The sequence below is a fragment of the Chanos chanos genome, chromosome 5, assembly GCF_902362185.1.
Source record: "Chanos chanos chromosome 5, fChaCha1.1, whole genome shotgun sequence".
NCBI lineage: Eukaryota > Metazoa > Chordata > Actinopteri > Gonorynchiformes > Chanidae > Chanos > Chanos chanos.
The window spans coordinates 45,043,202-45,069,593 of record NC_044499.1 but is presented as its reverse complement, the minus strand read 5'-3'; the positions used below and the strand labels follow the sequence as shown (position 1 = coordinate 45,069,593).

The following is a 26,392-nucleotide window of genomic DNA, read 5'->3' as shown; positions in this document are numbered from 1 at the left end:
ATCTGCTTTCATGAGAAGTCGTTTTTTTGTAGAAGTGTTTGTGGTCCATTGCAAAACTGACCGAAATTTAGGCAACCTAGTGGGTGTGGTTGTAAGTTGGCTAGTAGCTAATATTGCAAAGCTAGCCAGTTGGAGCTTGTGGTTGTAGTTATACCATCTCTACCATACCAGCTTCACGGTTAGCCTGAATATCTCTGTTTTCAAGATGAAATATGAATGCGTCAGTCTCGTGTTGTTTTTTTTCTGGTTCTGGTAGGTTAATAGAATTTGCCCCCTGCAGGTTTATTTCCTTAAACCACTAGCAGGGTTCTGTTAGGAGTAGTATTGTCCGCTCAATTCAAAAGTTGGTAGCGTAGCTTCGGATTATCTGCCACGGCGTTATTGTTACAGATAGCTGGTTAGTTTGTTATAGTGTGTCATCCACACTATAACAATGAGCTGCAGACGTAGACCCCGTTAATTGAGGTTATATACAATGATTTAATTGACAACTCGTTGAATGTCGTTTTCATATGTGCATTGTGAGAGAGCTAGTACTACCGCCTCCTATGTGCAGCATGACAGAGGTAGTACTAATGTGTAATTGTCACAGTTTTAGAACCGTCTATGACCATTTGCACTAATCACAGGTCACTGATATGAACAAGTAAGTATGTTCTTATGTGGCGGATTTAGTTCATTCAAATAATAAACTAAATCATCGTTAAACTCATGTGAGCGAGATGTCATTCCAAAGGTCACAAGCTTGTTTGTTTTGTGCGTATGCTGAAGGGAGCTTCCGTTTTAAAACGAATACAACAATGAATAGATTCACTAACCCATTTCCATTCATTACATCCTCAAAAGACGAAACGGCTATTGTTTATCTCAGTTGTAGAGAACTTGTAGAGACATTTAACACCAAAATAAAAACACTAAAAATAAAGAATAAAAATGATAAGTTCTCTCTCTTAGAACACTGTACTTGGCTTTACATTTTGGCAAGTTTTGACTTGCCTTTACATTTGCCTACTTTGAATTGAAAATCTGTTGTAGCCAGCAGTGGATGAGATGGGAAAAGATGTATAAACAGACACTTTACAAAAGTCCTGCCACAAACGTGCCTTAAAGCTTCTATTTAGCATTTCACGTGTGCCCCCAGGCTACAGATTCAGCTCTGTCATTCTTTAACTCTCACAAACCCAGTCCGTTTTGTTTCCTTGTTCTACGTGTGTCCCTGAAAAGTGCATCATACCCTCAAGGTGTTACAAACCCAGAATAAGTATTAGACTGTTTGTGTCAGTTGTCACAGATCTTAGACAGATCTTTTCAGTATTTAGAGAACTGGTTGACTTCCCTCAGATTTGAAAATGGCATGTAATGTGTGGCAGACAGGTGCCAGTTAAGCTTGCCAATGCGTAGCCTATATCAGGAGATAACTCCCTGATTGTATCTGACAGAGTTATAATCCTGAATATCAAAGTCCATTTGAGTCAGATGAGTTGTGAGTGAGCAGTGTTTCTATACTGGTGAGCAGGCTTCCTCTTGGCTTCCTCTTCTCTATTATCTCTCCTGACAGTAGTTAGGGGCCAGGCAGGAAGACACAACCTTATGGTTTTTGGGCCAGAATAACAGGAAAAAGGAAACTTATTGTAAGCGTGGGGCTCCTATCACTGTGTGTGTGTGTGTGTGTGTGTGTTTTCTATAGCATGAATGTGCTGGATGTGATGTGCAGAATTCATCATTGTATGATTTCATCTTAAAGCAGTGTGAAGGTTGTGTATTTGTGTTCGTAGCAGCAGGAAGCTACGTGTTGAGAGTGCCAGCTTTTAAAGGGCATTGTCACCTTTTTTCCCCCAGCCTAGGCAGACGTCAGATAACAAGGCGACTGCAGGATTGGGTTTGAAAAGGCCAGGAAGTAGTGGTGGCAGGTAGGGAGGAAATGAAGAGCGTTTATTAGTGGAAAAGCCAACGCATCATGGGCGACGAACCCCGCTATCAGACGCGGGATTCACTAGCATTTTTACTGGCTTAAACCTCCCATTTGAAGCATTTATGAATAAGTATGCATAAGCTGAGATTGCCAGGCGTAAGGTAACTGAAAGCATTTCAGGAATTAGCCATACTGACAGCAGATCATGCAGTGAAACAAAGATTATCAACCATTCATTGTGAAGTGACATTATATCACTGCAAGCACGGTTACTCGTGGCAACGTCGGCCTCTTTCCCCACGCTCCGAATGAGGGAAAGAATGTCCAAGAGATGTGTTTACTCATACTTTTTGGATGTGCTTACATGCTGTGATTGTACAAGTAATCATATTTTACAGCGAAATGTCTAATCTTATGGAAAGTTGAAAGCAGAATAGAGTACTTGCTGAGCAGTACTGTGTCTCTCTCTTAATCTCTGTTCTATCCAAACTGAGAATATTTCACATGAAATAACCATAATTTCAATAACGTGTGCCATCATGACTGTCATCACAAAACTGGGATTAGATTAATGGATGACACTTAGAGTAATTCTCTGTGAGGGATCCTATATTAATTCTGTTAACAGTATGGTTTACTGCAGAGCAGTGTCAGATTGAAAAGCTCGGACTGACAGGCTGTTTTGACTGCTCAGCAGCTCCTCTGCTTTCTCTTGTCAAAGGGAACGTTATAGAGACTTGTCTGAAATTTTGCGTTCAACTTTATCGCTGTCAGTTGTGCTGGCTCACAGGAACGTCTGACCAAAAACCTCAGACCGTGCGGCCGTATTTAGCCTCTTCGCGTGGGCCTGTCGGTTTTGTTTTAAAAAGCGGGCCTCCCTATGAGGCTTCGGTGAAGATGGAAGTAAGGGGTTGTCGAAATTGAAATTTCACACGTTCTTGCATGATTTTGGTCGAGAAGATGCTATCGTGTTATCATTGTATTGACTGAGCTTCTCTGTATGCAGTCTCAGACCATAAAAGGAAACTACAGGCTCAGCGAAGCTTCGTGTGAACACAGCCTTACACGTCAGTAGAATATCACAGTCTTTATCTCCTTGTATTAGCACAGTTATCATATTTACAGTTCTGTTAGAGCTTATGACCTCCCCACAGTGCCAGGTTTATGCTGTTGGCTCAGTGTCGCAAACACAACAGAAATCAATGTGTTACATTGCTGCTCATAATTTTGTATTGAATATACAGTACCGTAGACTTAGCAGGCTGTAATCATTAGGATGAAAGCCTGACGTATGTGTGGTAATGGTAATACATCTGTAATATGCCTAGCAACCGAATAACTTGGAAGTATCCCGTATTTCCTAGTGCTTGGTTCATGTAGGTTTATCTCCACTAGGTGGTGCACTTTGAACACTTTTTAAAAACGCTTCGCCCCGCTCTCTCTTCTTTAGTCTACACTCTGTGCAGGCTGAGTATTAAAGATTTTAGACTGATCATCATGGTGACTCCAGCCACAACACAGCCTGTTTCTCTGAGGCTTTCTCTAAGGCTCTAGAAGGGACCTCTGAATATTGAAAAAATGTCTTTGTTCTGTAGATTTGATCTCATTTGTTCTTTGTATGATTTACAAAAAATGTTGCTGTGAAATGAACAGTGCTTAATGAAGAGTACTTTGATGCCTCGCTTTATTCTATTACTCTGTGTGTGTGTGTAGGCCTCCTCATAGAACAATGTTTATTCTTTAGGAATGAAATACAAAGATCTCTCCTTCACTATCAAATTTTAGCGCTTAAAAAAAGTGTCACTGATACTGAATTATGAAAAACGCTTGTTTTCAACAGTCTAGAAATGTAACTGACAGGTACATATACGTTGAATAAAAAGGCTCAGCATTATGTTTTATTATCTCATTAGAGGAGATGGGCATATGAATCACCTGATCTTAGATGCAAAGTTGCCTATTTAATATTCTCAGCCTTGTGCAGATTAAATGGGATGTTTTGAACAATGAATCTTAGACAAACAGGACATGCACTGAAAGCACATAGCTAACCTACTCCATTCCTGTAATGGACTAGCTGTGTGTAATCACCATGGCTGTCTGTACTCATTCCTACTGCAGCATGACACGTCTTGCTCAGTTTCTGAATGAAGAGGAGAATGATATCAGTGACTCTCTCTCTCTCTCCTCGCCGAGATTGCTTCTGTTCTTCACGGCTCACCATCTGGAGGTGTTGAGCGAGGGCCAGAGTTATGGAGAGCAGGAGGGATTAATGCCTCCCAGTGATCTTGCAACATACTGCAAAACAAGGAACACCTGTTCCCTCCTCACAGCCAGCTAGCTGTGCTTTCTGCTAGCTCTGAGGGTAACAATAGATAACCCAGGCACTGATAAATGTTGCTCGAGATTGATAAACCACCATCTGGAATTCCACCGAAAGATTACAGAGGAAGATATTGGCTGTGAGGTGCAAAAGGTAGCGTTCTTTCAGATCAGAAAGGAAAAAGGATGTCTGTTGATATTATTTATTTCATGACTTGTTACGTAACTCCAAAGATCTTTTGATTTCAAGTTGTCAGATCAGTCCCTGTGATAAGTGCCGTGCTATGCCTGAGAGAGATAATTAAGAGAATTCTGTACTGACTCGCTCTCCAGGCTTTGAATAGTCTTTGAATATGTTGTTTGTTTTTCAGGTCTGTGTACGATGACCAGCCCAATGCACACAAGAGATTTATGGAAAAGCTGGACGCTAGAATACGGAATCATGACAGAGAGATTGAAAAAATGTGCAACTTCCACCATCAGGGCTTCGTGGATGCCATCACTGAACTGCTCAAAGTGCGCGCAGATGCTGAGAAACTGATGGTAAGTGGAGTGGTTGTTATGAACTCGCAGAATGTGTCCTGAGTGATGTTGCATTCAGTGTTCTTCATAATAACTCAACACTGTTTTTTGTTTGTTTGTTTTTGTTTATTTTTAACCGGAACAAGTACATTATGCCTGAAAGAATGTATTTGTTGATAAAAAAAATGTTCTTTTTGAAAAAAAAAAATGCACCAGGAGAGCACATTCATCCCAACTTAATGAACAAAGAGGAAAAATCTCATTGAGTAATCAGGGAAAAGGCATAGTTTATGAAACGCATACTTAAAACATTATAGTATTAATTGCCAGTTTAGGCTTCGCATAGAGTGAACTAGATAAAGAGAGTGCTCTTCATTACATGGCTAGTATTAATGTGGGTGCTTGATCTAATATTGTCCAGTGGGGATGAATATATATTGGGGTTTGTGTGGGTCAGTCCCCTTTTGCAGGTCTAGAACCAGAAACTGAAGGGCTGAAACTAAAGCACTCTTTTGGGGTTTTCCTTCAGTTTCTCTCTCTGTGCTATCAATTATACCTCCCAGCTCCGGATGAACATTTTTGGAGACATAAGTCGATAAATGTAGCGTAAATGTTAGATATAAACAATGTTGCAGGAGTGGACATTGTACTGTATCCCGCCATTTCTGCATCGTTGTGTTTCTGTAGCCTTTATTTATGTTTTCTATTTTTAAACGAGGAGAGAAATGGGATATCCAAATATGACAAGGTTTACAACTAGCTGCATTATTATGATTTGTACAGGTTGATAAATAAGCTTATACTGCTTTGAAAAGTGTAGAGATACCCACAAGATCTATTAATGTCTGCCATTCATGGAAAATCTGCGGGGTTTTAACAGACGTCGGAATGGAATCATTGGCCAATTCTCTTTAGCTCCCTTTACACTTCCGAGAGTGAAATATGTGCACCAAATGATGCAGGAGTGGTTCACCAAGGGTTGTAATTAGACACACATTATATAAACCATATTCAGATAACAAGAGAGCAGATACGGCATCAATGAGGTCACTGGACACTCTTTGTCTGAGAATTAATGAGAGTTTTAATAAACCAAAATGCGCTTTCCTTATTACGATGACCTAATGAGACGTAGTATGTGGGAAAGTCTGCGGTCGTGCGGTCCCTGCACCTGCAGTGCCGCACTGGTACAGTGCTGTGGAGCTCTCCACATTTGATGTTAATCAACCACCCAGTGTTTGTATTCAGCAAAAAATGAATGTTTAATTACCAGAAAATGCTATCGGCATTTTAGCGCAGACAATGAATGGCACATAGAGCTCATTGAGGTTATCAAGAAGGGACCAGTGGTCAATTGGGTCATTGATTTGAATTGTTTGACAGACCCAGAGGAACAAGTAAAGTTCAAAAATCCCAAGTAAAATTGAGAAGTTTGTCACAGAATCTGTTAGAAAGGGCTGTCACAAGCGATTACGGCGCATAAAAGCTTTCCCCCGACCAAAAGTTCAAGTTCCCGCTGCACATTTAATTTGAATTTGCATCCCTTTGTTCTTGACTCCTCATGAAGTATGATCTGATTACAAGGGTGAGCAGTTACAACAGGGAATTGTGTGCTTATTTGTCTAACAAAAGTGATATTATGTTTTAAGGTCCAAGTTACCGACACCAATCGAAGACTTCAAGACGCCGGACGAGAGGTATGGTACATTTGAGTTGTCAGGATGTCTGCTGTTAAGAATGGAAAAGAAAAGAATGTAGCTATGAACAATAGCCACAAAATGAACCGTCTCGTTAATTGTGAGGGCTCTACACTCTTTGACCTTTCCTTATGTAAGGTGACAGCCCAAACAGAAGAGGTCATTCGCTGCAGGGTTCAGCAGAGGAACATGGCCACTACTGTGGAGAAGCTTCAGCTCTGTATCCCTGGTGAGACATGTCGTGTCAAATCCCCACACAGAGACGAAAACACACATATAAACACATCCACGCTCTCCTTCATTAAAGCGCTCGCCGTTAACACTTGTTTCCACCCGCGCAGATAGTTCAGTAGGATCCGATCTAAACGGCTTTCAGTACTGTGAAAATTCTGATTGATTAAAAACAAATTAGATTTGTGCTGTTACTAAAAGGAAATTTGACTTGATTGGGTTGAAATGGTGTGTCTTTTTTTAATCTCTTTTTAATTTTGAAGCTCATCTCCATGTACTGTCTCTGAAAGAAAATAATTACTGTTGCTAATATTTAGGGAGAGTTTGACTTGTGCTTATGTATTTAGAGTGCATTTATTTTAATTTTTATTTCTGTATTTTCTCACAGTTTTAGAAATGTACAGCAAATTGAAGGAGCAGCTTGAATCTAAAAGGTAACTTTCTCTCCTTTTAGCTATTGCAGCAAATGAACACATATACATGACTGAACACATATATCACACCATTTTAGTCAGATTGTGAAATATTTCTGAGCTCGTTCGTGAAAAAATAACTGATTTGCTCCCTTGCTGACTAGGCAGGGGGTTGATGAGAGGTCACTCTGAACCTGAAAATAATGCCCCTTCATTGTCCATTAATGTCTACGTAGTCAATCATAACACATTATGAATGAGTAAACTATTCAAACGCAAAGACAATTGACCTTGTGTGTGCCCTTCTTCACAGCACTGGCCCTCACCAGCGCGCCCATCACAGGCCTCATCCAAATTGAGGCAATTAGCGCAATGCGTTTCTCCATTAATCTGTGTGTCGCCACTGCTCGCTAATGACGGGGCCGGGACAGTTTCTAATCAGGCAGGGATTCTTTCACAGTTCACATGTAACCCTCGCTGGGAAGGGCGCCATGGCCACTCCGCAGGGTCTCACATGAACCACACAGGGGTGAGCTTGGGTTAGAAGTACGCACCATGTGATATTGGGATGAATGTGGCTGTAAACAGCTGCTCAGAAGCGGCTGAAGAGGAATAGAACAGAGAAATCAAATGAAGTCCTGCAAAAACAAGGATGTATCACTAAAGCCTTGTGAACTATGTAAGGCACAGGACAACTGAAAAAGGGTCAAATGACCATTATATCTTCTATTAAAAGCTGGTGCTCTTAAGCCGCTGACTGACTCTGTAAGGGTAATGTTAAAGGTACTCCTGCGTTCCTGTTGATTTATACGTTTTGTATATATGATAGGCATTAGCTACAGTCTGGAAAAAAATGAATGTCCGGTACCCGACTGGTAAAATAGTCATTGTGCTTCAAACCACCTGTTACTCTCACTGCTAAAATTAAAAACCAATTGACCTGTTTTAGCTGTTGGTCTGATACTCCTGTGTAGATAGGGCCGTAGTTAGTTAAGAGTTCTCCTGAGATGGGATTACAGTCATATAGATTAGAGTGAAGAGTGACCTGCTCATGTCATCTCGCCCAGATTTTCTATTAGGCAAGTGAGATCTGAAATATGACACGTAAAGGCTAATCTCTCCACTCTGGGATTGATTCTGGCTCAGCACACACGGCTTTGTATGGTGTTACGGGGGCACGGCCTGTCTCGAGTCACAAAGACAGATCTTTATTACTTTTCACTTCTGCTAAGGAATGAAAAGGGCCTTTGGTGGCACTCCTGAATGTTGGATTGAAATGGGATTCAGAGTGATTCAATTTTCCACCATGTCAGTTGTGGCAACTTTCTGTTATGTGTTAGTCTGATGCAGCTGAAGTAGCTGATCATATAGGGTTTTTTTTTTCCCCTCCTCCTTTCCAGATACTACGCGGCTCTGAAAACAATGGAGCAACTTGAAAACATTTATATTCCTCGCGTGAGCCAATACCGTTTCTGTCAGATCATGGCAGAGACGCTTCCTAAACTCAGAGAAGAAATCAAAGACATCTCCATGTCTGACCTGAAAGATTTCCTCGAGAGTATCCGAAAGCACTCCGATAAGATAGGGGAAACAGCCATGAGACAGGTAAGTTTGCATGTGCAATAAATGGTCATTAGTCAGCAGGCAAGGAGAGGCGTCGAAACCATTCTCGTTTTAACTTTGCTCTCGTGTGATTGCAGGCCCAGCAGCACCGGACGTTTAACAGTGCGCTGCAGAGGCAGGCCAGTCTGGGCTGTGCTAAGCCTCTTTATAGCCTGAACGGACGCGGTCCTCTTCAGCTCAACGGCAGGGCTCCGGACGATGGCACAGAGGAAGAGGAGGCAGATGAAGAGGCATGTCTTTCAAGCTGTTTATCTCATACAGCGCCGCCACTGTTTGTAGCTGAACGAGTGTACAGCACATGTGCACTAAATGCCATTATCTCAACTGTGTTCAAAATGAAATCTGAATGAATCCCAGACAAACATATGAAGCTTGTCACCGGCATGTTCGTTGTTTTGATAAAATCAACTGCCTCTGGAGAGCTCAGGCAATATGTTTATCTAACTGAATCTCGTGTTTTTGATATTCTCCATTTAAAGATTTTAACGGCTCAAGATCTAGTGGATTTTTCCCCTGTTTACCGCTGTCTCCACATCTACACTGTTTTGGTAAGTCAGTTCTCAGAAAGGTCACACTGATTGGACCATAACAAACCCGAATGAACACTCAGTGAACCTAACATAGCAACACTGCCCATGACAACAGCTCCAAAGGCACGCTCAATCAAATTCTGAATATCACTGCTTGTTTTCTGGTCCACAGACATTCCTATGGATGGCTCTACTCGTTCTTTCCCTTTTTTGAGTTGACAGTGTGTTATCAGTAAAACGCTTCTCTCCCAAGTGGTTCAGCAAACATTAATGGCTTATGTAAGCATTGGGATTTCCAGCGTTTTTATTGGCGTGCCATCGCTATTATTTTTCGGTTTCGCTAAAAAGAAAACTATCGGGGATTGGGAACGAATTTGTTAGCGCTTTGCTGCGCCCTAACTTCTCTCATCTGGTGAGAACTAATCTTGTGTCCTTAAACACAGCAAGAAAGGGGGGGGTAGAAATAAAGACTCCAGCGTCTAATAGGATTGACCGAGCAGTAACCCCCTTTCGCCGTAAAAACAAAACAGAGAAAAGGGCTAAGCTTGGGCATTCATGTTGCGCACGAACTGCCGCGCATTCACTGGGCGGAGGATGAGTCAATGGCACGCGGTTTCCCCTGAATGGCTCAGTTAATGAGAACACGGGGGCTTTCGACCGCCGCGCTCCCCCAGCACTCCCAGGCTGCTGGCAGGGGGCGAGAGCCACTGTTAGCCTGCACACGGAGATCATAAGAGAAAAGAGGGGGACGGCAGGAGAGAAAGAGACATAGTGACAATTAAGTGTTTAATCAAGTAAGTAATTAATCAAGGCTCTGGAGGAAGATTGTCATTTATTATTGATATTTACTTATTTACTTCTTTGTCCAGGGGGAAAAAAAGACCTATTGAGATCAAGATCTCTTTTTGTTAAGGGGACCTGGCCCAAAATGCAGTGTTAGAAAGATGGAATTAGTCATACAGGGATAAAAGACAACATGCACCAGGTAATTTAAAAGTGGGAGCTTGTTTCATTCATTTAAGAATAAATTTTGGGCTTAATGTCACAGTACGGAGTGATTGAATCACGTTGTGCATATTTATAAGCTCCCACATTTAGTGAGGTTATTTTAAAAAATTCCAGCATCTGAATTGGTTGTTAAAATCTTGTCAGTGATTGGACATCCATAATGAATGAGAGAGAAAATGTTATCAGTAAAAAGGAGAAGGTTTGTGTTGAATGCTATTTTTTTTCTTTTCATAAAATTTTGATTTACATTTCCAAAGTGAATTTATTATACAGGCATCTGAAGTGATTCCAACACAGGAATCAGTTTGTTAAGCTTTCGTCCAGGCAGAATTTCTCTTATGAAATAAATGAGATTTTTTCTCATTTTTCATACCTTAAGGGCCCAATGACTGATAAAAAATTTGATTTGACGTAGCCCCAGGCTGTGTGACATCTGGAGTAATATCCATGCTGTCATAATCACCGACACATAGATCATGCAGCAGTGTTTGATTATGAAACTTTTTTTTTTTTTTTTTTTAAGTGAAACGGGGCTTAGATTGGGTCATTTTGAAATCCCTTCAACCTGTAGCACAGAGATCACTAACATCATTTGGGAGTACAGAGACTCCTTGATATTGGTGAGGATAATCCAGGAAATTGAAGCACAGAGGTTGTACTTAAGGAATACTGTCCCAGTGTTCAACTGATAACATATGAAGGATGGAGCTGTGATGTAGTAGAGAGTGAGAAGCAGTTGGTAGATAGAGAATCTTTTTTTTTTTGGCTGTTACTTCACTCTCCGTGTCAGGCCTACCGTAACCTATCACAGCCTATCACACCATGACTGTTGTCTACTTTCACCACGCAGGTTGCCTGTGGAAAAACACTACACCTCCCAGCTGTCTTGATTTATGCAGCGTACGTCTTCTGCCGGGGCTTAACATAATCTTATAATGTGTCACATGAACCTAAACACAGTCTGTGGACTCCGCACTAGATAAAGCAACTACCACCTAACACAAACTTTGTACTCCACACCTTCATGCGCTCAGCAGTACAGATGTCCTCATTTGCCACAGCTGTAACCTCTCACGGCACGGCGAAAAAAAAAATGATTTAAGGGTTGGGTCGTGCAAAAACAAGTCTGTCTCGCACACAATCTACACATTTTTAATTCCTAGGTGCCAAGTCATTGTCTGATTTACGCTCACTGATCTAATCATTTGGCACATTTGCATCTAGACGAACTTTTGTATACCTGAGGCTTAACTCAGGCTGCCAGACGTTTGAAAGCCTTTTACCTGTTGTCTCAACTGTACTTTGTTTTTCTCAGTTGTTGGAGTCCCACCCACCCCCCCCCCCCCCCTTTTATATCAAATGCCTCATTTACTAGTATTGAACAAATAACATTTGGCATCTTTGTGCACTGTTTATGAGGGAAGAATCTAGGAAATGCGGTGCTGCTGCAGCTCCGGGGCTTTTTTTTTGTGGAGTGAGGTACATTTTTGAATCCTGAGGTGTCTAAATCAGGAGGGTTTCATTGACTGCAAATGTTTTTCTCTTTTGCTTTCATGTTCAGTGTTTGTCATTGATGTTGCCGTTCTTGTATCTTTCGCAGGGAGACAGAGAGACATTTGAAAATTACTACAGGAAACAAAGGAAAAAACAAGCAAGATTGGTACTGCAGCCCCAGTCAAATATGGTGAGCACTAGATGAATTAGTTCAAAATGTATTATACCCTCTCTCCATGTCATAATTTGCCCTTTGATCTTATCTCTTGCCTCAAATATATATATATGGTTTGTGTTTCTGTTTTTCCCAGCATGAAACGGTAGAGGGCTACAGAAAGTACTTTAATCAGATTGTTGGGTGAGTAATGTACGATTTGATATCTCTGAGCAACGTGGCCACTGTCGCATTGCTGTATCTTCAGATTTTGTCTGCAGATAACAAACATGATACTGCCTAACTCTGCCATCATATACAGTTTTGAGTGAGATAAGGCCAATCCAGGGCCACTGCCCGACCCTGACCTCTGTGTGTTCACTGCAGGTTTTTTGTGGTGGAGGACCACATTTTGCATGCCACACAGGGACTGGTGACCAGAGCCTTCACAGATGAGCTGTGGAACATGGCCCTGTCCAAAATTATTGCCGTTCTTCGCACACACTCTGTAAGTAACCATCACACACACACACACCCCCACACACACACACACACATTAATGTGGGGACTGTAGAACAGGAGAGACTGAGAGTGGTTTCTGGTGAGGATTACAGATCATCCTGTCCTTGGCGGCCTGGCCCCGGTCTTTTTGTGATTGAAAGTTAGCTAGTGGTGGGAGTGGGCCGGCTTGACCTCTTTGTTTGGCCCGCAGGACCCAGGCTGTGAGCCTCAGCCGCAGGGTATTTGCATAATCCCTCACTGATTTACAACTGACTGGGCCCTCCAAACACACTCTTAGCCTGGCAGTTTAGAATATTCACAGTTAATCTGCTGTTATTGTTGCAATCTGTCCTCATTAGGCCCAACTGACCTCTCCATTAGATCAGATTGAATAGATCGCTACTGAAAGGGCTCACCAGGAAATGCTTCCAATTATCATTCCAAATGCCTTGTTTTGAAAATAAACCTCCCAAAAAAACAGGGGCGACTAAAACTCTCCTTACTGAGGTGCTGCTCTACTTCTCTAAAAGGAAGGGATGAATTATCCAAGGGGAAAAAAAACTGAAGAGTTTTGCTGCTGAATGCTAAAGTAGATCACAGCTCCAAAAAGTGGTTAAATTTACATTTGGAAACTGTTTTGCTTTAATTTGTAAAACTGCTTTTGAAGAGATGTGGGGCAGTGCAGTGGTTTGTGGAAAAAAAACCCCCAAAAAACAAAAAAAACTTGTTGAAAGTTAAAGTAATTGAATTTGGTTGCTCTGTTGTTTTACCGTTTATTGTTGTTTTACTCTGTGTGTGTGTGTGTATGTGTGTGTGTGTGTAAGTCACTCTGAGCGATGCTGCCTGAGGCCTGGAGTGACGCTCTGTGTCAGAGCCCGACTAGCGCTCATTTAGCTGCTTGATTTACGCACTCACTCCCTGCGTCTGAGAGGCAGGCCACTGCTCCCTATGTAAATGTTTAACGAGAGAGCCACGTTAGTGAGGGGGGCCGTAAATCAAACCTCCAGCTCCCGCACAGGGAGGATCTCCATTTGCCACTAACATACCAGTTTACAGAGTGTCCCTCTCAGATTGACAAAGTCAAGTCTGACAGGAGAAGGGCTACGTCTGGAATGGTGAGAACGCTCGCTGCACTGGTTCTGTCAGTGGCAGCCCACATCATGTCTGTCAGAAAACTTACTGAAAACTGGCTTTCTGTGGGGTTACATTTGTTGTACAGACAACTACTCTCCATTTGCTTGTCCTTTATACTACAATCACTGCAGATCACTGTAGTCTGTGTCAGGGTTGTAGTTGCTGATTACTTTAAATACTGGCCTTACAAGCAGCTGCTCTTATGCCCTGATGTAAAATAGTTTAACATCTGGTCATATATATCTATTTAGCTTGCAGATTTCGCCTGCAGACACACAGAGTACCTGAGTTTCTCTGAGGCATCTAATACACTGCCATCACATTAAAAGAGCATTAGAGGCAATCTCTGTGGTGGAGTGCTGATTTTTGCTGATATGGTGGGTGGGCAGGTCGGAGAAAAAGGCTGTGTGTGTGTGTGTGTGTGTGTGCGCGCGCGTGCACACAGGCATTCACTAATCCTGTCAGTCATCACTTTCCTGACTGGGTCAAACACTGCACTCCCCTCTGTAACCTCCTGGACAGACCTCCCCTACGAGGCAGGCTCCATCTCCCCACTTCGCCTCTGGAATCTCAGGAGGGGGGAAGGGTGATCTGCTCATTTAGATGCTAATGTACTTAAAGACTCATTAATACACCAGTGTATGTGATGAGTAAGCAACCTGCTGCCCATTGCAGTTGACTTTAAAGTAATTTGGTAACGTTTTATTTCAGATGTCTGTGTACATCACTCCCCAATAAAAAATGAGGTCATGAGTGGCTTATGAAGGTTTAATGTGGCATTTCATAATGCTTGAATGGAAAAAGTTTTATCAGTATTTGTCCAAAACCTAAACTTTTGATAACTATCTGACGAAAAGGTAAAACTGTTGCTAAAGTCAAAGTAAGGGCTTAAATGGCCCCCATGCTCTTTTGAAAAGTTTCCTCTCATCAGTATGTGTATGTCTATATACAAGACACACACACACACACACACACACACACAGCACTATATTCAAATGTTTAGAAGCTGATGTTTCCCTTTCCTTTTTTCTGCAGTCTTACTGCAATGACCCAGATCTGGTCCTAGAGCTGAAGAACCTGATTGTCATATTCGCTGACACTTTACAGGTAAAACATTGCACTTTTGGGGCGGACACATCATAGTTGGCTTACCGTTATGATATTTCAACCACCTCCTTTGTAGTTCTAATTTTAATTCATTAACTTTGAACTGTATGTCGTAAATGCTTCATTTGTTTGATCTTTAGTACTCACATCTCTTTGCTGTATCTTTTTTTTCCCCCTGTAGGGCTATGGGTTCACAGTGAACAGACTTTTTGACCTTCTGTTTGAGATTAGGGATCAGTACAATGAAACACTGCTGAAGAAATGGGCTCTAGTATTCAGGTGAGCTGACACACAGAACCAGAGACATAAAACCAGTCTCACGGCCAGAGCCTATATGGCTCGGTGATGGTCCCGCAGATCACAGTTTGAAGAGAACACACAACACACAGGTGCTGGACTGAGTCTTTTTATGGAAACCAGACGTTAGACTCTCTCTTCCCTCATGAATCACAATATTGTTACCCATATATTTACAGTACAAAAACCACACCACCTGTCTCGCAAACGTGTGGGGGTTCCATGCACTCGACTTCTGAACGGTCATGTGAATTGCAAACCTTTCCAAAGTAATTTTCATGTCAAAACCATTGCCCAAGTCTCATCTGTTTCTTTTGTGGTCATAGTGTGTTTAATTGGTGTTGGAGTCTGTTAACTTTTGTGTTCAGCTTGTTATACAAATGTGCTCTTTTCTCATCTTCATTGAAACAGAGAGATATTTGAGCAGGATAACTATAGCCCCATCCCTGTGGAAAATGAGGAAGAGTACAAATCGGTCACTGGTAGATTCCCCTTCCATGATGCAGAGATTGAAAAGGTATGTGAAACACATTTTTGCCTAATTTAATATTTAAGAGTTATACACATCATTTCTGTAATGCCTGATTCTCTCTTCGTTAGATGGTTGTTAAGCTGAATCAGCGTCTTTCACCAGCGAAAAGGAAAAATGTTATTATTACCAAATAATTATGCTGAAATGTTTTTGGAATTGTATCCTGTTAAGTATTCACAAGAGCCCTTGCATCGGAATTTTGTTCTTGTTTCATCTGTTGCATCGTGTGCTTTGTTCAACAGCAACCATTTCCAAAGAAGCTTCCCATGTCCCAGTCGGTGCCTCAAATCTACATTCAGGTGAAGGAGTTCATTTACGCCAGCCTAAAGTTCTCAGAGTCCCTCCATCGCAGGTGAGTTAAAACGCTCCTCTTTTCCATACTGAAATGACCACAGGCCTGATTGTTTAAAAATCCTCACCTCTAATGAATACTTAGACATATTAAATCAACACCAGTGTTTTGAAAAACCAAGCCAGAAATGTTGAGGAGAGAGTTACAGTGTCCTAAAAACACCTCTCAGCCAATAATCATTCTTGCTGAACTAATCGAGAGGCAGCGATAGAGGGCTAAGTAAAGTGTGTCAGATAAGAAAGGGCAAGCAAATGTTATCACTAGATATTCAGCTGTCCTGAGACCAGAATTTGTTGTCATTCCTTTCACTCAGCACTTGTCAGTATTGACCAATGGAGCTGTTATTTGAGAAAGGAGAAGGGAGAGTGAGTGAGCAGACCCTAAAACAGAAAACAGTCTCTCTATGGGAAGGCAGGCTAAAGACCCCCCCCCCCCCGCCTCCCTCCCCAAACCCAACCCGCTGCTTGGTCTGTCTCTCAACCATTAACACACGGGGTTAGCTTTATTTTCCCCTCCGTCTCCATCCCTTCTGCCAATATTTGTTCTTTTTAAGCTCCGTGGCATTCTGCGTGGCGTTGTGAGGGGTCTGTGTTGTGCTAGTCACTGGCACCCCAAATCCTTTCCCAGAGGGCCAAGCTCCCATTCACCCGCCAGGCTTACTGGAAAAACTGCTACGGCTGAGCACAGGCTAGGCCTTTCCCTCCAGCAAAAAACCTGCAGCGGGAGATGGATATTTCCACCCACGCGACACACGTTTCCACACCACACTGGACCTTCCAGAACGTTCCCATGAGCATCATGTGTCAGTTGTGGCGACACGACAGAAAAATAGGATTGAGGTTCCCTGAGCCTGACCTTGGATCAGAAGCTCTGTGGTCGTATCTGTTCCACTCAGAGTGAGAAGCCCTTTAATCCTTAACTGTACCACTCCTGAGCCTCCTGTACCATCTTCTCAAAACATCCATTCTGGACTGATCTGAGCGCAGTGGAAACTTTTGTGGTTTATTAGAGTGGACTTATATTTAGGAATTTTGACAGGCTGGAACAGTGTTTCAGGATTGATTTAACACACACTTTTTCCCCCCTTCTCTTGTCCCTGTTAATCAATGCAAATGACCAGTCGATTCACACTCCTCTCTAATTGTTTCTTTGTCATGTTAAGCAACTGGTAATGAGTGGTTTCTGGCCCTCTCCAGAGAGCGTTTACTTACCTGACCCCTCCCTCCCAATCAACACTTGTCACAGTGATACACAGTCCCCTATCAGCTAAATCAACAAGCACCAGCCCCGGCCTGCAAAAACTGACACCTCTTTGCGTAATCACACTGTTTCTGTTGCTGAAGTTAATTAGGGTGAACACTATCTTAATGAGTATAGTGCTTCTGATGAGTTGGTGTTGACACAAAGTCTGAGTTCTTCTGAGCTTGTTATGCTGCGTGCTAAAAAAAACAAGAATTTTGAACATAGGTTAATCCTGAACATGGCACATCAATCTGTTACTTGGTGGCATTGGGTGAAATGGTAAAATGTTTTCGTCCTTAATCGTTGATGGAACCCTTGTTTGCAGTTCAACAGAGATCGACGATATGCTTCGTAAATCCACCAACCTGCTGCTGACAAGAACACTAAGCAGTTGCTTACAGAACCTTATCAAAAAGCCACATATAGGACTCACTGAGGTAAAAGCGACGAGACTCAAAATATGCTGTACCGTCCATGGGTTGTAGTTGTGGAGTGCCTTTACGTGTGCTTTGGATTGATAAAGATTTCATCTTTAATTTTGTTTTGCAGCTAGTTCAAATTATCATAAATACAACCCACCTAGAACAAGCCTGTAAATACCTGGAAGATTTTATCACAAACATCACAAACGTCTCCCCAGAAACTGTTCACACAACAAGGCTCTACGGGCTGTCTACCTTCAAGGTGAGATCTCCTTTATAACAACCTTTTTCTTATTTTCTTGTTTGTTTGTTTTGTTTTCTTTTTGGGTTTTTTTGGGGGGGAGGGGGGGGGGGGCGCACTGGGTCCGTGCCACTGATAAAGAGATGCCATCTGGACTGACACGGTCATGCAACAGCTATTAGTCTTTTAGCTGTCATGAACATTACAGAGCAGATGCTGCCCCTGAGTTCATAAGCATCAGGATACTCTCTGTGCTAATTATGGGTTTTCCCCCAAAATGTCAGTGTTTCAAAAGGAAAAACAGTTACTGAAATTTGTTTAAGAAATCTCTGAGCGGTTGAATAAGGTAGTGTTTGCTTTTTCGAACGGCCGCCTTTTGAACTGGAGGCAAAATGCGAATTGTTAATGCATTAGCTCCTCAAGGACAGAAGTCTTCTCACTTACATCAGTGATCACGTGTCATAGGAGCTAGTGCACGCTTCTGGTGTAATGAAAATAAGATTTGAATTCACTTCGTTTTGGTTGAACTTTCGAACTGTTGGCCGGTCCTTTAATTGGTGGTCTCTCACGTCAGGACGCTAGACACGCCGCCGAGGGAGAGATCTACACCAAACTCAACCAGAAGATCGATGAGTTTATCCAGCTGGCCGATTACGAATGGAGCATGGCCGAGTCGGATGGGCGTGCCAGCGGATACCTCATGGATCTCATCAACTTCCTACGGAGCACTTTCCAAGTCTTCACGCACCTTCCCGTGAGTTCCACCGTCCACCCCGAGCGCGAGCACGCAGACAGTCATTGGAAGTCTTTGGCGTCGTAACGTGGTCATTTTCCCGCACTCGTATTGTTTGTGGTGCAGTTTTCAATGTTCTCATCGAGGTGACTCTGTCTGTATGTGGTGGTATTGTATGTATGAAGTGTCTGATGTTGCATGCAGGGGTATTTGTAATTTGATATTTGTGTTGGGAGGTCAGGATACAGGACAGCTAACGGCACCCAAACAATATACTACTCAGCTCAGCAGTTTTACACATCACTTAGCTATTCAGATCAGGCTGCATTTAACACATTTGGAAGCTGGTCACCATCAGTTTACAATATTTGTTTTTAATATCTGTTCAGATTCAGCTTGGAAAAGACCTAATGCCTCATTTGAAATAAGACAAAGGGTCATGAGCATGATTTTGCTAAGATTTTATTTTGCTTGCCTTTCACTCTCAAGGCTCACCCAATTCTCACAGTCCCTCAGGGAATCTTTCATTTTAAGATGCCTGAAGTCACCCTTCAGACCTTTGCACCCATCGAAATAAATTTCTATTTACCGAACTATTCCGAGCGATCGATTTGCCTCAGCAAGTAACTGTCAAACCCCTTTTCTTTCAAACTGGACTGCCTGCTTGCTTTTCTCTTCAGCTACCCTGTCCTTTACAAGTAATAACTCTGTCTCCTCTGGCATTCTGTTTCTTTGAGTTTAATTTTTCAGGAATGTGTCCTTTCCTCCTTGTAGCGTAGCCTTCTGTTTCTTTCTTCAAGGCGTGCTTTGGTTTCTGATCTTTCATTTTTCTGTCCATTTATTGTTGCCATACTTTCTTTCCCTGTCCGTGTTTTTATTTTTGTGGGCGACTCTGCCCAGAATAACAACAATGATCATGCTGCGATGTCGGTGAGTAAGCCTCCTGAACCCTGGTGGGGGGGGGGGGGACTGCATGCTCATGTCAGTTCTGTGGACTTGCCTCCAGCCTTGTTGCTTTCCTTTCCACATGTAATGCCAAAGCAAATCAGATCAACCGTCATGCTAGCTTGATCTGTTCCCCTCAGACTGTCAAACTAATGGGTACCATCATTTGCTGACAATAGGGTGGATTCTTACTTTAGATACACAAGCACCGGTTTTGCTAATTGCCACCAAAAAGCAATAGTGCATGAATGTCTTGATGGGAGAATTCTTCCTGATACACTGTGTATCTCAAGTCAGAAAACAGCCGTGTATCAACAGCACTGTCAGTCATTACTCATTGTGAAATCTCCCGCAAGATGAGAGCACCTCATGGGAGTAAGTTTATCCTATTAACTGACATAATCTAATATAACTACTTCATTTAGACAAATGAAGTGGACTGTTTCCTAAATTTTCATAGTGTGTGTGTGTGTGTGTGTGAACTGCTGCCGGTAGCATTTTGTAAATAACGTGTATTAAACTTCTTTTCCTTTTGGAGGTAGGAATAGGTCTCTAGGAACTCAGTCAGCCCCTGTGTTAACACAGTTAGTGTCACATGGACTCCTACCATATTCCTGTGAGAGAAGGACCGTAACTGCAGTAGAGTAGTGACATTGTGAAGGTAAAGGTTTTCTGGTATTGGCAGGTGACAGTTGTGATGTGAGTGCTGGAAAAATGACGTCGGCGTGAGTTGGGACATTTGTAAACATATATGAGTGTTAGTTAGATCTTAACTGGTAGAAAGTGGTAGCTAAATGACTCGAGTTCCAGACATCCAAACGTACATCTAAACATCCAGACCTACAAACAAACTATACACGCTTACCACGTGGAGGTTTTTCTTGCCTGTTGGTGCAGTTTATATGCGGATTCAAATATCAGTGTCATCAGATCGGGAGTTGATTTAAGCTAATAGTGTTCACTTAAGGTTCAAATCATCAATGTTGCATTTTTTTTTTTTTTACACACAATATATTTATAACAGTCAGTTTTATGGAGTTTGTATAGTTAAAGAGGTCATTCACTGCCTTGAGTGCCAGATATTACATCTTGTAAGTTGTCTGTAAGAAGATTGCCCCTGTATTAGAATTGATTTAAAAATTCAGAAAATGCCGTTCAGATCCCAAATTGTTTTATAAGGGACTGATGATCCTGCCTGTGTTGGAATGGCAGTTATTATGTTCAGTGGAAATGAGCCCAGGAATGAGTGGATGTAGCTATTGCGGTTGCAATAATTTGGTGTTGTGAGTTCACTTTCCCCCTCAGGAAAAGTTGTTTGTCGCTCAAAACATGTACAGGCCTTTCCATAAGGCTCTCTTTGGCAAGAGCTAACATAGCATTTCAGAACACACCAGTACATCATTGCACAAGATACACCCTATTAGAAAGTGCTGCGTGTTTGTTTTAAAGCTTTCTCTAGATAACAGACAGTTGAGAGGTACATGACCTCTAGAGTTGAGTTTTTGACCCTCAGTTTCACTCCGTCCTTGTAATGACCCTCATAGATGTACACGACACCACCACCTTCTCCTTATACAGTTTTGTCCTGATTTTGTCACGGTTATGATTTTGCGTACTGGCCTACTCACTTCAGCTCCAGTGAATGAACCGTCATTTCCCAGTAACTCTCAGACGTGTGACTTGAAATGTTACCCTTTACTCATTATGTCTCAGTTAGCTGCATGTCCTTCTAAACCGATCTTGAATTCCCAGCATGCTTTTCCTCTAGGTTTTGTGTTTTTGATTGTTTTTTTGCATGTTTTCAGAAAAAAAAATCATTTGATTGGTCATCCTCAACATTAGGATCAAAAGGACTGTTCTCAGTGTCACCTTTTCTTTGTGGCATCATTCCTGTTCCTTTAGCCCCTGTAGTTTCAGGTAACCTCGCTTCTGACCTGAGATATTTCAGATGTGGTGTTGGTTAATTCAGTTCTCTCTCTCTTATAAATGGCTAGTAAAATAGGTTGATCGGTCTAATGAAGAGGAGTGGAACATTCTGAAAGCGGCCGGGGTCGTTAGTGTACAGATATTTTTTTTTTTTGCATATGTTTATATTTGGTGTGGCATCATAAAGGTATTTTTGACAGGCTTTGATGAGATAGCAGTGGAGACGGTGATACTAAGGAAAGACATCAGATATATGGTTTGAGAGGGCAGACAGTGTTCTCTTGACCAAACCATGTATCTTTGTGGGTATTTGCTGGTCATCAGCATGTGTCAGTATAGTGGCTAGTGCATGCGTATGTGTTTTTGCTGGAGCAGTGGTTCTGCAGTCCTCTTATGTACAGTCCCACAGACCTGCTCATTGTGGTCCAGTATAAGAGCCCAAATGCCTTGCATGCATACTTGGTACCTGTGTGTGACTTCTGTGTGTGTGTGTGTGTGTGTGTGTGTGTGTGTGTGTGTGTGTGTGTGTGTGTGTGTGTGTGTGTGAATGTGTATGTGTGTGTTATTAATATTAGGTTTTCACAGGTACACATACAGTAGTGGCGGTCCTGAACTGTCATTACCTTAACTCATGTCATGCTTGACCAGACTGTGGGTCAGTTCCATTTTAATTCTCTTAACTTTGGCTTGATAATGTGATACATTACTTGTATTGCCAGAAAGATCATTTTAGTGGTTCAGTACATAACCACGTTTGTGAAGTATTGGAATTAACTTGAATTTTAAATTGAATCACCACGTCCTAAAAAGAAACATATGTTCTGTTAAGAGGGTATAAGCCACTAACAAAAAGAAACAGAATTGAAATGGAAGCGACCCCATCTGTGGTCTTTGTTTTAAGCCTGGCTGGAGTGAGTTTAGACTGACCACTCTTCTCCATTTTGTGTGTGTGTGTATGTGTGTGTGTGGGTGTGTGTGTGTGTGTGTGTGTTTGCGTGCATGCACGCTCTACAGGGAAAGGTGGCCCAGACGGCCTGTATGTCTGCCTGTAAGCACTTGGCCACCTCACTGATGCAAATGTTGCTGGACACAGAACTCAAGCAGATCAGCATGGGTGCCATTCAGCAGTTCAACCTGGATGTCATCCAATGTGAACGTAAGTGGGTTTGGTTCAATTTGCTCGTGGCTTTGCGGGCTTGGAGTCTTAAGTAAGATTAGTGCAGCACTTCTTGCTTGTGTAAAATATTGCTGTCGTTGTTCCAGTCTTAATGATTTTAAGCTGGATGGGAATTTTCTCACTAACACACATCTCATTGCTCTCCGACTGCATTGTGCGATATTTCAGACGTAACGTTCTTACAGCCTTACACAACTGGTGTGGGGCAGAAAGATGACTTCCGTGTCATAAAACACAGAAATACCGCCCGTTTTGAGAAGAGTTTATCTTATAATCAGTTTTCAAAGAACTATGTCAGTCTTTAACGCTCTTCCAGTCATACTCTACACTTATCTCAAAGCTGATGATGAAATGTTTGGATTATCTGGAAAAGACTTTAAAACCCGCTTCTTTAAACATGAACATCCAGAGATCCAAGGTTGATTTTTGAAATAGCATGTTCTTGCCTTGCCCGTGTTGATATTTTTCCTAACACCGTTTTAAAAGGAAGTTGTTGTTGTTATGCTTCAGTGAATATGTCTTAAATTTGAACCAAATGTATCAAAGCAGGCACAGAGATTTCTGCTTGGATGGAAAGTAGCTAAATAGACACACAATCCCTGTTAATCCACGTTGGCGCTCTAAAAACGCTGTGGTTTTTACGCCCAAAAAAGAAAAAAAAAAACTCCACTTCCTCCAAAAACCTGTTCATTTATTATGAAGCCTCTGTACATTTTCAAAAGCCAGTGTGCTTTATTTGTGGATTTGCTCCAGACAGTGTAATTGCAGCTTTCAAACCGTCTAATAAAAACCAACACACATCTGAAGGCGGGTAGCGCATTTTTTAACAATCTCCTGCCTTTGTAGTTTTAGCTAGCTTGTTGATCTCAGTGTTGGGTCTAATGACTGTGAACTGCCTTGACCTTTTTCACACATCATAATTGTGCCAAGAGACCCCGCTTCTCACAGACGTGACCTTGAAGCGGCACATTTGGCATGGGGAGAGACGACAGCTATTTGCATGCCTGTCTGTGTGTGAGACTTCCTCTCTGATTCTTGTGGCACTCTAGCTTTCACAGAGGAAGGGCCGCTCTGACATACTCTGCCTCATTATAGACTCCAGGATGATGAGATGTCTCCAACAGAGGCATGAGAGGTTGTTGAACTTTAAAAATTCCAATGGTTTTGAATCTGGTTAACATTTCTGTAAGATTAGACTGGCTTTATGCAAAGGCTACACTTGCACTGGCTTTGCGCTCCGTGAGACCACGGGGCACACGGTGTGCTGTTGCCACTTTTCCTCAACACAGAACAATGCTGATCCTGATCTACTGTTAGGCTTTGGCTCCTCTACCTCTCTAGGGAAGTCTAGAACCTTCTCCAGTTAAGCAGGCACAATAGAGATGCCGAAGCCGCGAGCGCGTCTCTGAATGAACTCATGTGGGAACGCTCAGCGATAACCTAACCACACCTAACGCTCAACGGCCATTCAGCGACTGCTCTGCTGCATCACTGTCAGGGCCAGAGAAAAGGCAAGATGTGCGTATTTGTCTAATAGGACCCAGTAGGACCCTCAGGCAGGTGTCACAGGGTAAAGCAGAGTTCATACCTGGGTTCAGTCATACAGGAAGGACACGGAATTCATGACCCCGGTCGCTTAGTATGAATTGAGTGGGAGAGGCTCTTGTCACTCTGAGCTGGTTCGGCTTCCACCCGTCAAAACAGTCACACCGACTTTTGTTCCGTTTAACAATAATGTTTTGAAGTCTTTTCCAGCGTGCGTGTTGATTAAGCGCTTCACCTGTTTCGTTTTAGTCCCCTGTGAGCATAGCTGTAATTGGAGATGTATTACTTCATGCGTAGCTGAATTGTAAAGATGGACAATATTACATTATTGTAAACATGGCTAATGGTTACACCACAGGACAAACTACACTCAGTCACTTGATATGAACTCATGATTTGGTTTCTCCTTTATTGCAAACAATGAATACAATATGTACAATTAAAAATAATTGTCAAAAGAGAACATCCTAGGAGTTTTTCAAACAGATTTATTTTGCTGCCCTGCTAAAGAAAAATATTGACGGAGCCAATAATTGTCTGCAATTTCTTGATGGAGTAACACTTTGAAGTGTTGGAAAGTGAAGCATACCAAATAAATTGTGCAGTTCAGATTTTCACAGAAGTTCCTGAATCATCCATTTTCACGAGCCATTTGAACATCTGAATAATTCACAGTATATCCTCACTAAGAAGCTTGCATTTCTGTTTGTGTCTGTGTGGGTGTGTCTCCTGCATATGCAGTGTTTGCCAGTTCAGAGCCAGTGCCAGGTTTCCAGGGGGACACACTACAGTTGGCATTCATCGACCTGCGACAGGTACGTGTCTTGCGTCTCCTTTAACGTGACTCAACTGGAGTTGAGAGTGTTTGTTTTTTTTGGGGGGGGGGGAAGTTAAGCACAGGAGAAAGGATAATGGAAGCCACACTGCCTGGAACATCACTGAGTGGGGCTTCATTATGCTCTTAGCGGCTCCTCTCTCTGTCTCCGTGCTTTTGAGCTGCGAGGACTTTGGCCTCTTAATCTGGGCCTGAGGTGCTTCTGGTTTCAGGCCGAGGTCACAGAGAGGCTTCTGCACCCATGGAATGTCTCATACAGGACTAAAGCTAAACTGTTCATGTGTTTACACAGCTCTGTCCCCATTGGACATTCCTCTTAACACCTGTTGTGCTTTATCTCATGCAGTATATTAAACTGGTGTAATCAGTGCTTGGCTCTTTTTCGTATTGCCAGCGTGAGCCAATTGGAACGCTCTGGAAGTTTACAGTGTCTGTGAAGGATAGAGATGCTTTAATTAGGGTCGATGTGATTGAATGCTTTATCTCAGGAGTCAGATGCTATTGTGGAGTATGTCAATGAATCCCTTCACCTCTCTGGGGAAAAAAACCCCACAAAAAAACATGGAACTGCTGGGACTGAATGAGTGCTGGTGTCTTCATTTGAATTTTATTATCATTTCACAACACAACATTCATTGATTAAGTGTGGCCCAAATTACACTTTTTAGGCAAGAGAATACTTTCCAGTGGTAAGAATCTTAATACTCTTAGTTGTTTGTAATATAGTGCTACATTACTGACCATCTGAGATCATGGTTTAGTCTCTCAGACATTCCTATGTTGTTTCACTTGGAGTGAAACCGGAGATAGCAAAGCTGTGTTTGCACAACAGCACAGCTTGACTTTTGATGCTGGATGGATCCAGAGTGGAGAGATTTAATCAAGCAGTTTTTATCTTGACTTCCTTCTCACTGTGTCAGAACTGTCTAGAGATAACTTACCTCTCTTTTTTGCACTTTCTTTTTTTTTTAAAAATTCTCATCTGCTCTTTCTGTCTCTCTCATCACATATTGTCATCCCCAACGTTTGTGGTAGATCAATAAACATGTACTTGACCAAAAAAAAACGTCAAGGAAAAAAAAAACCTGCACATGGCAGTGCGTCGGCATCTTTCACTCATCTGACGGGATTTTGTGATCACAGACCCGACCAGCTCGCGCCTGTTTTACTCAGAACCTCCCTCTCTTTCTCTCCACCCTCACCACCGGCCCTCATAGCTCGCCTTTGATCCCTGACTGATTTTTACACAGGACACGATGACAGCTCTTTTCAAGTGCACTCCAGAGAGACACGCAGCTTCCTCTCAGGCACTGGGAGCTTTACAGAGTACTCTAGTTGGGGTCACATCGACTCAGTCAGAGATAAGGGCAGAGAGAACGCCAGTGGTCAGGTTTTTATCCCTTCAAGTCAGGCCTGTCCGGCCCCGCCCCCTGCTAAGGTTAACCCTCCGTTCCGCGCACACCACTCAGCAAAGTAACTTACTGCAAAAGCACATAT

At 42.3% G+C, this 26,392-nt stretch overlaps 1 protein-coding gene across 1 annotated transcript in view; it reads left to right on the top strand.

Annotated features, from left to right (window-relative positions):
- Positions 1-26,392, top strand: part of exoc6 (exocyst complex component 6) — a 31,063-nt gene that overhangs the window by 935 nt on the left and 3,736 nt on the right. Inside the window, exons 2-20 of the mRNA XM_030773572.1 lie at positions 4,606-4,777; positions 6,406-6,453; positions 6,592-6,682; positions 7,073-7,118; positions 8,498-8,702; positions 8,798-8,950; positions 9,200-9,268; positions 11,859-11,942; positions 12,064-12,110; positions 12,294-12,414; positions 14,577-14,648; positions 14,830-14,927; positions 15,357-15,462; positions 15,720-15,829; positions 17,397-17,508; positions 17,621-17,755; positions 18,309-18,488; positions 22,353-22,494; positions 24,802-24,875. Coding sequence (XP_030629432.1) covers positions 4,606-4,777; positions 6,406-6,453; positions 6,592-6,682; positions 7,073-7,118; positions 8,498-8,702; positions 8,798-8,950; positions 9,200-9,268; positions 11,859-11,942; positions 12,064-12,110; positions 12,294-12,414; positions 14,577-14,648; positions 14,830-14,927; positions 15,357-15,462; positions 15,720-15,829; positions 17,397-17,508; positions 17,621-17,755; positions 18,309-18,488; positions 22,353-22,494; positions 24,802-24,875 — 2,065 coding nt within the window. The remainder of the gene's footprint in view (positions 1-4,605; positions 4,778-6,405; positions 6,454-6,591; positions 6,683-7,072; positions 7,119-8,497; positions 8,703-8,797; positions 8,951-9,199; positions 9,269-11,858; positions 11,943-12,063; positions 12,111-12,293; positions 12,415-14,576; positions 14,649-14,829; positions 14,928-15,356; positions 15,463-15,719; positions 15,830-17,396; positions 17,509-17,620; positions 17,756-18,308; positions 18,489-22,352; positions 22,495-24,801; positions 24,876-26,392) is intronic.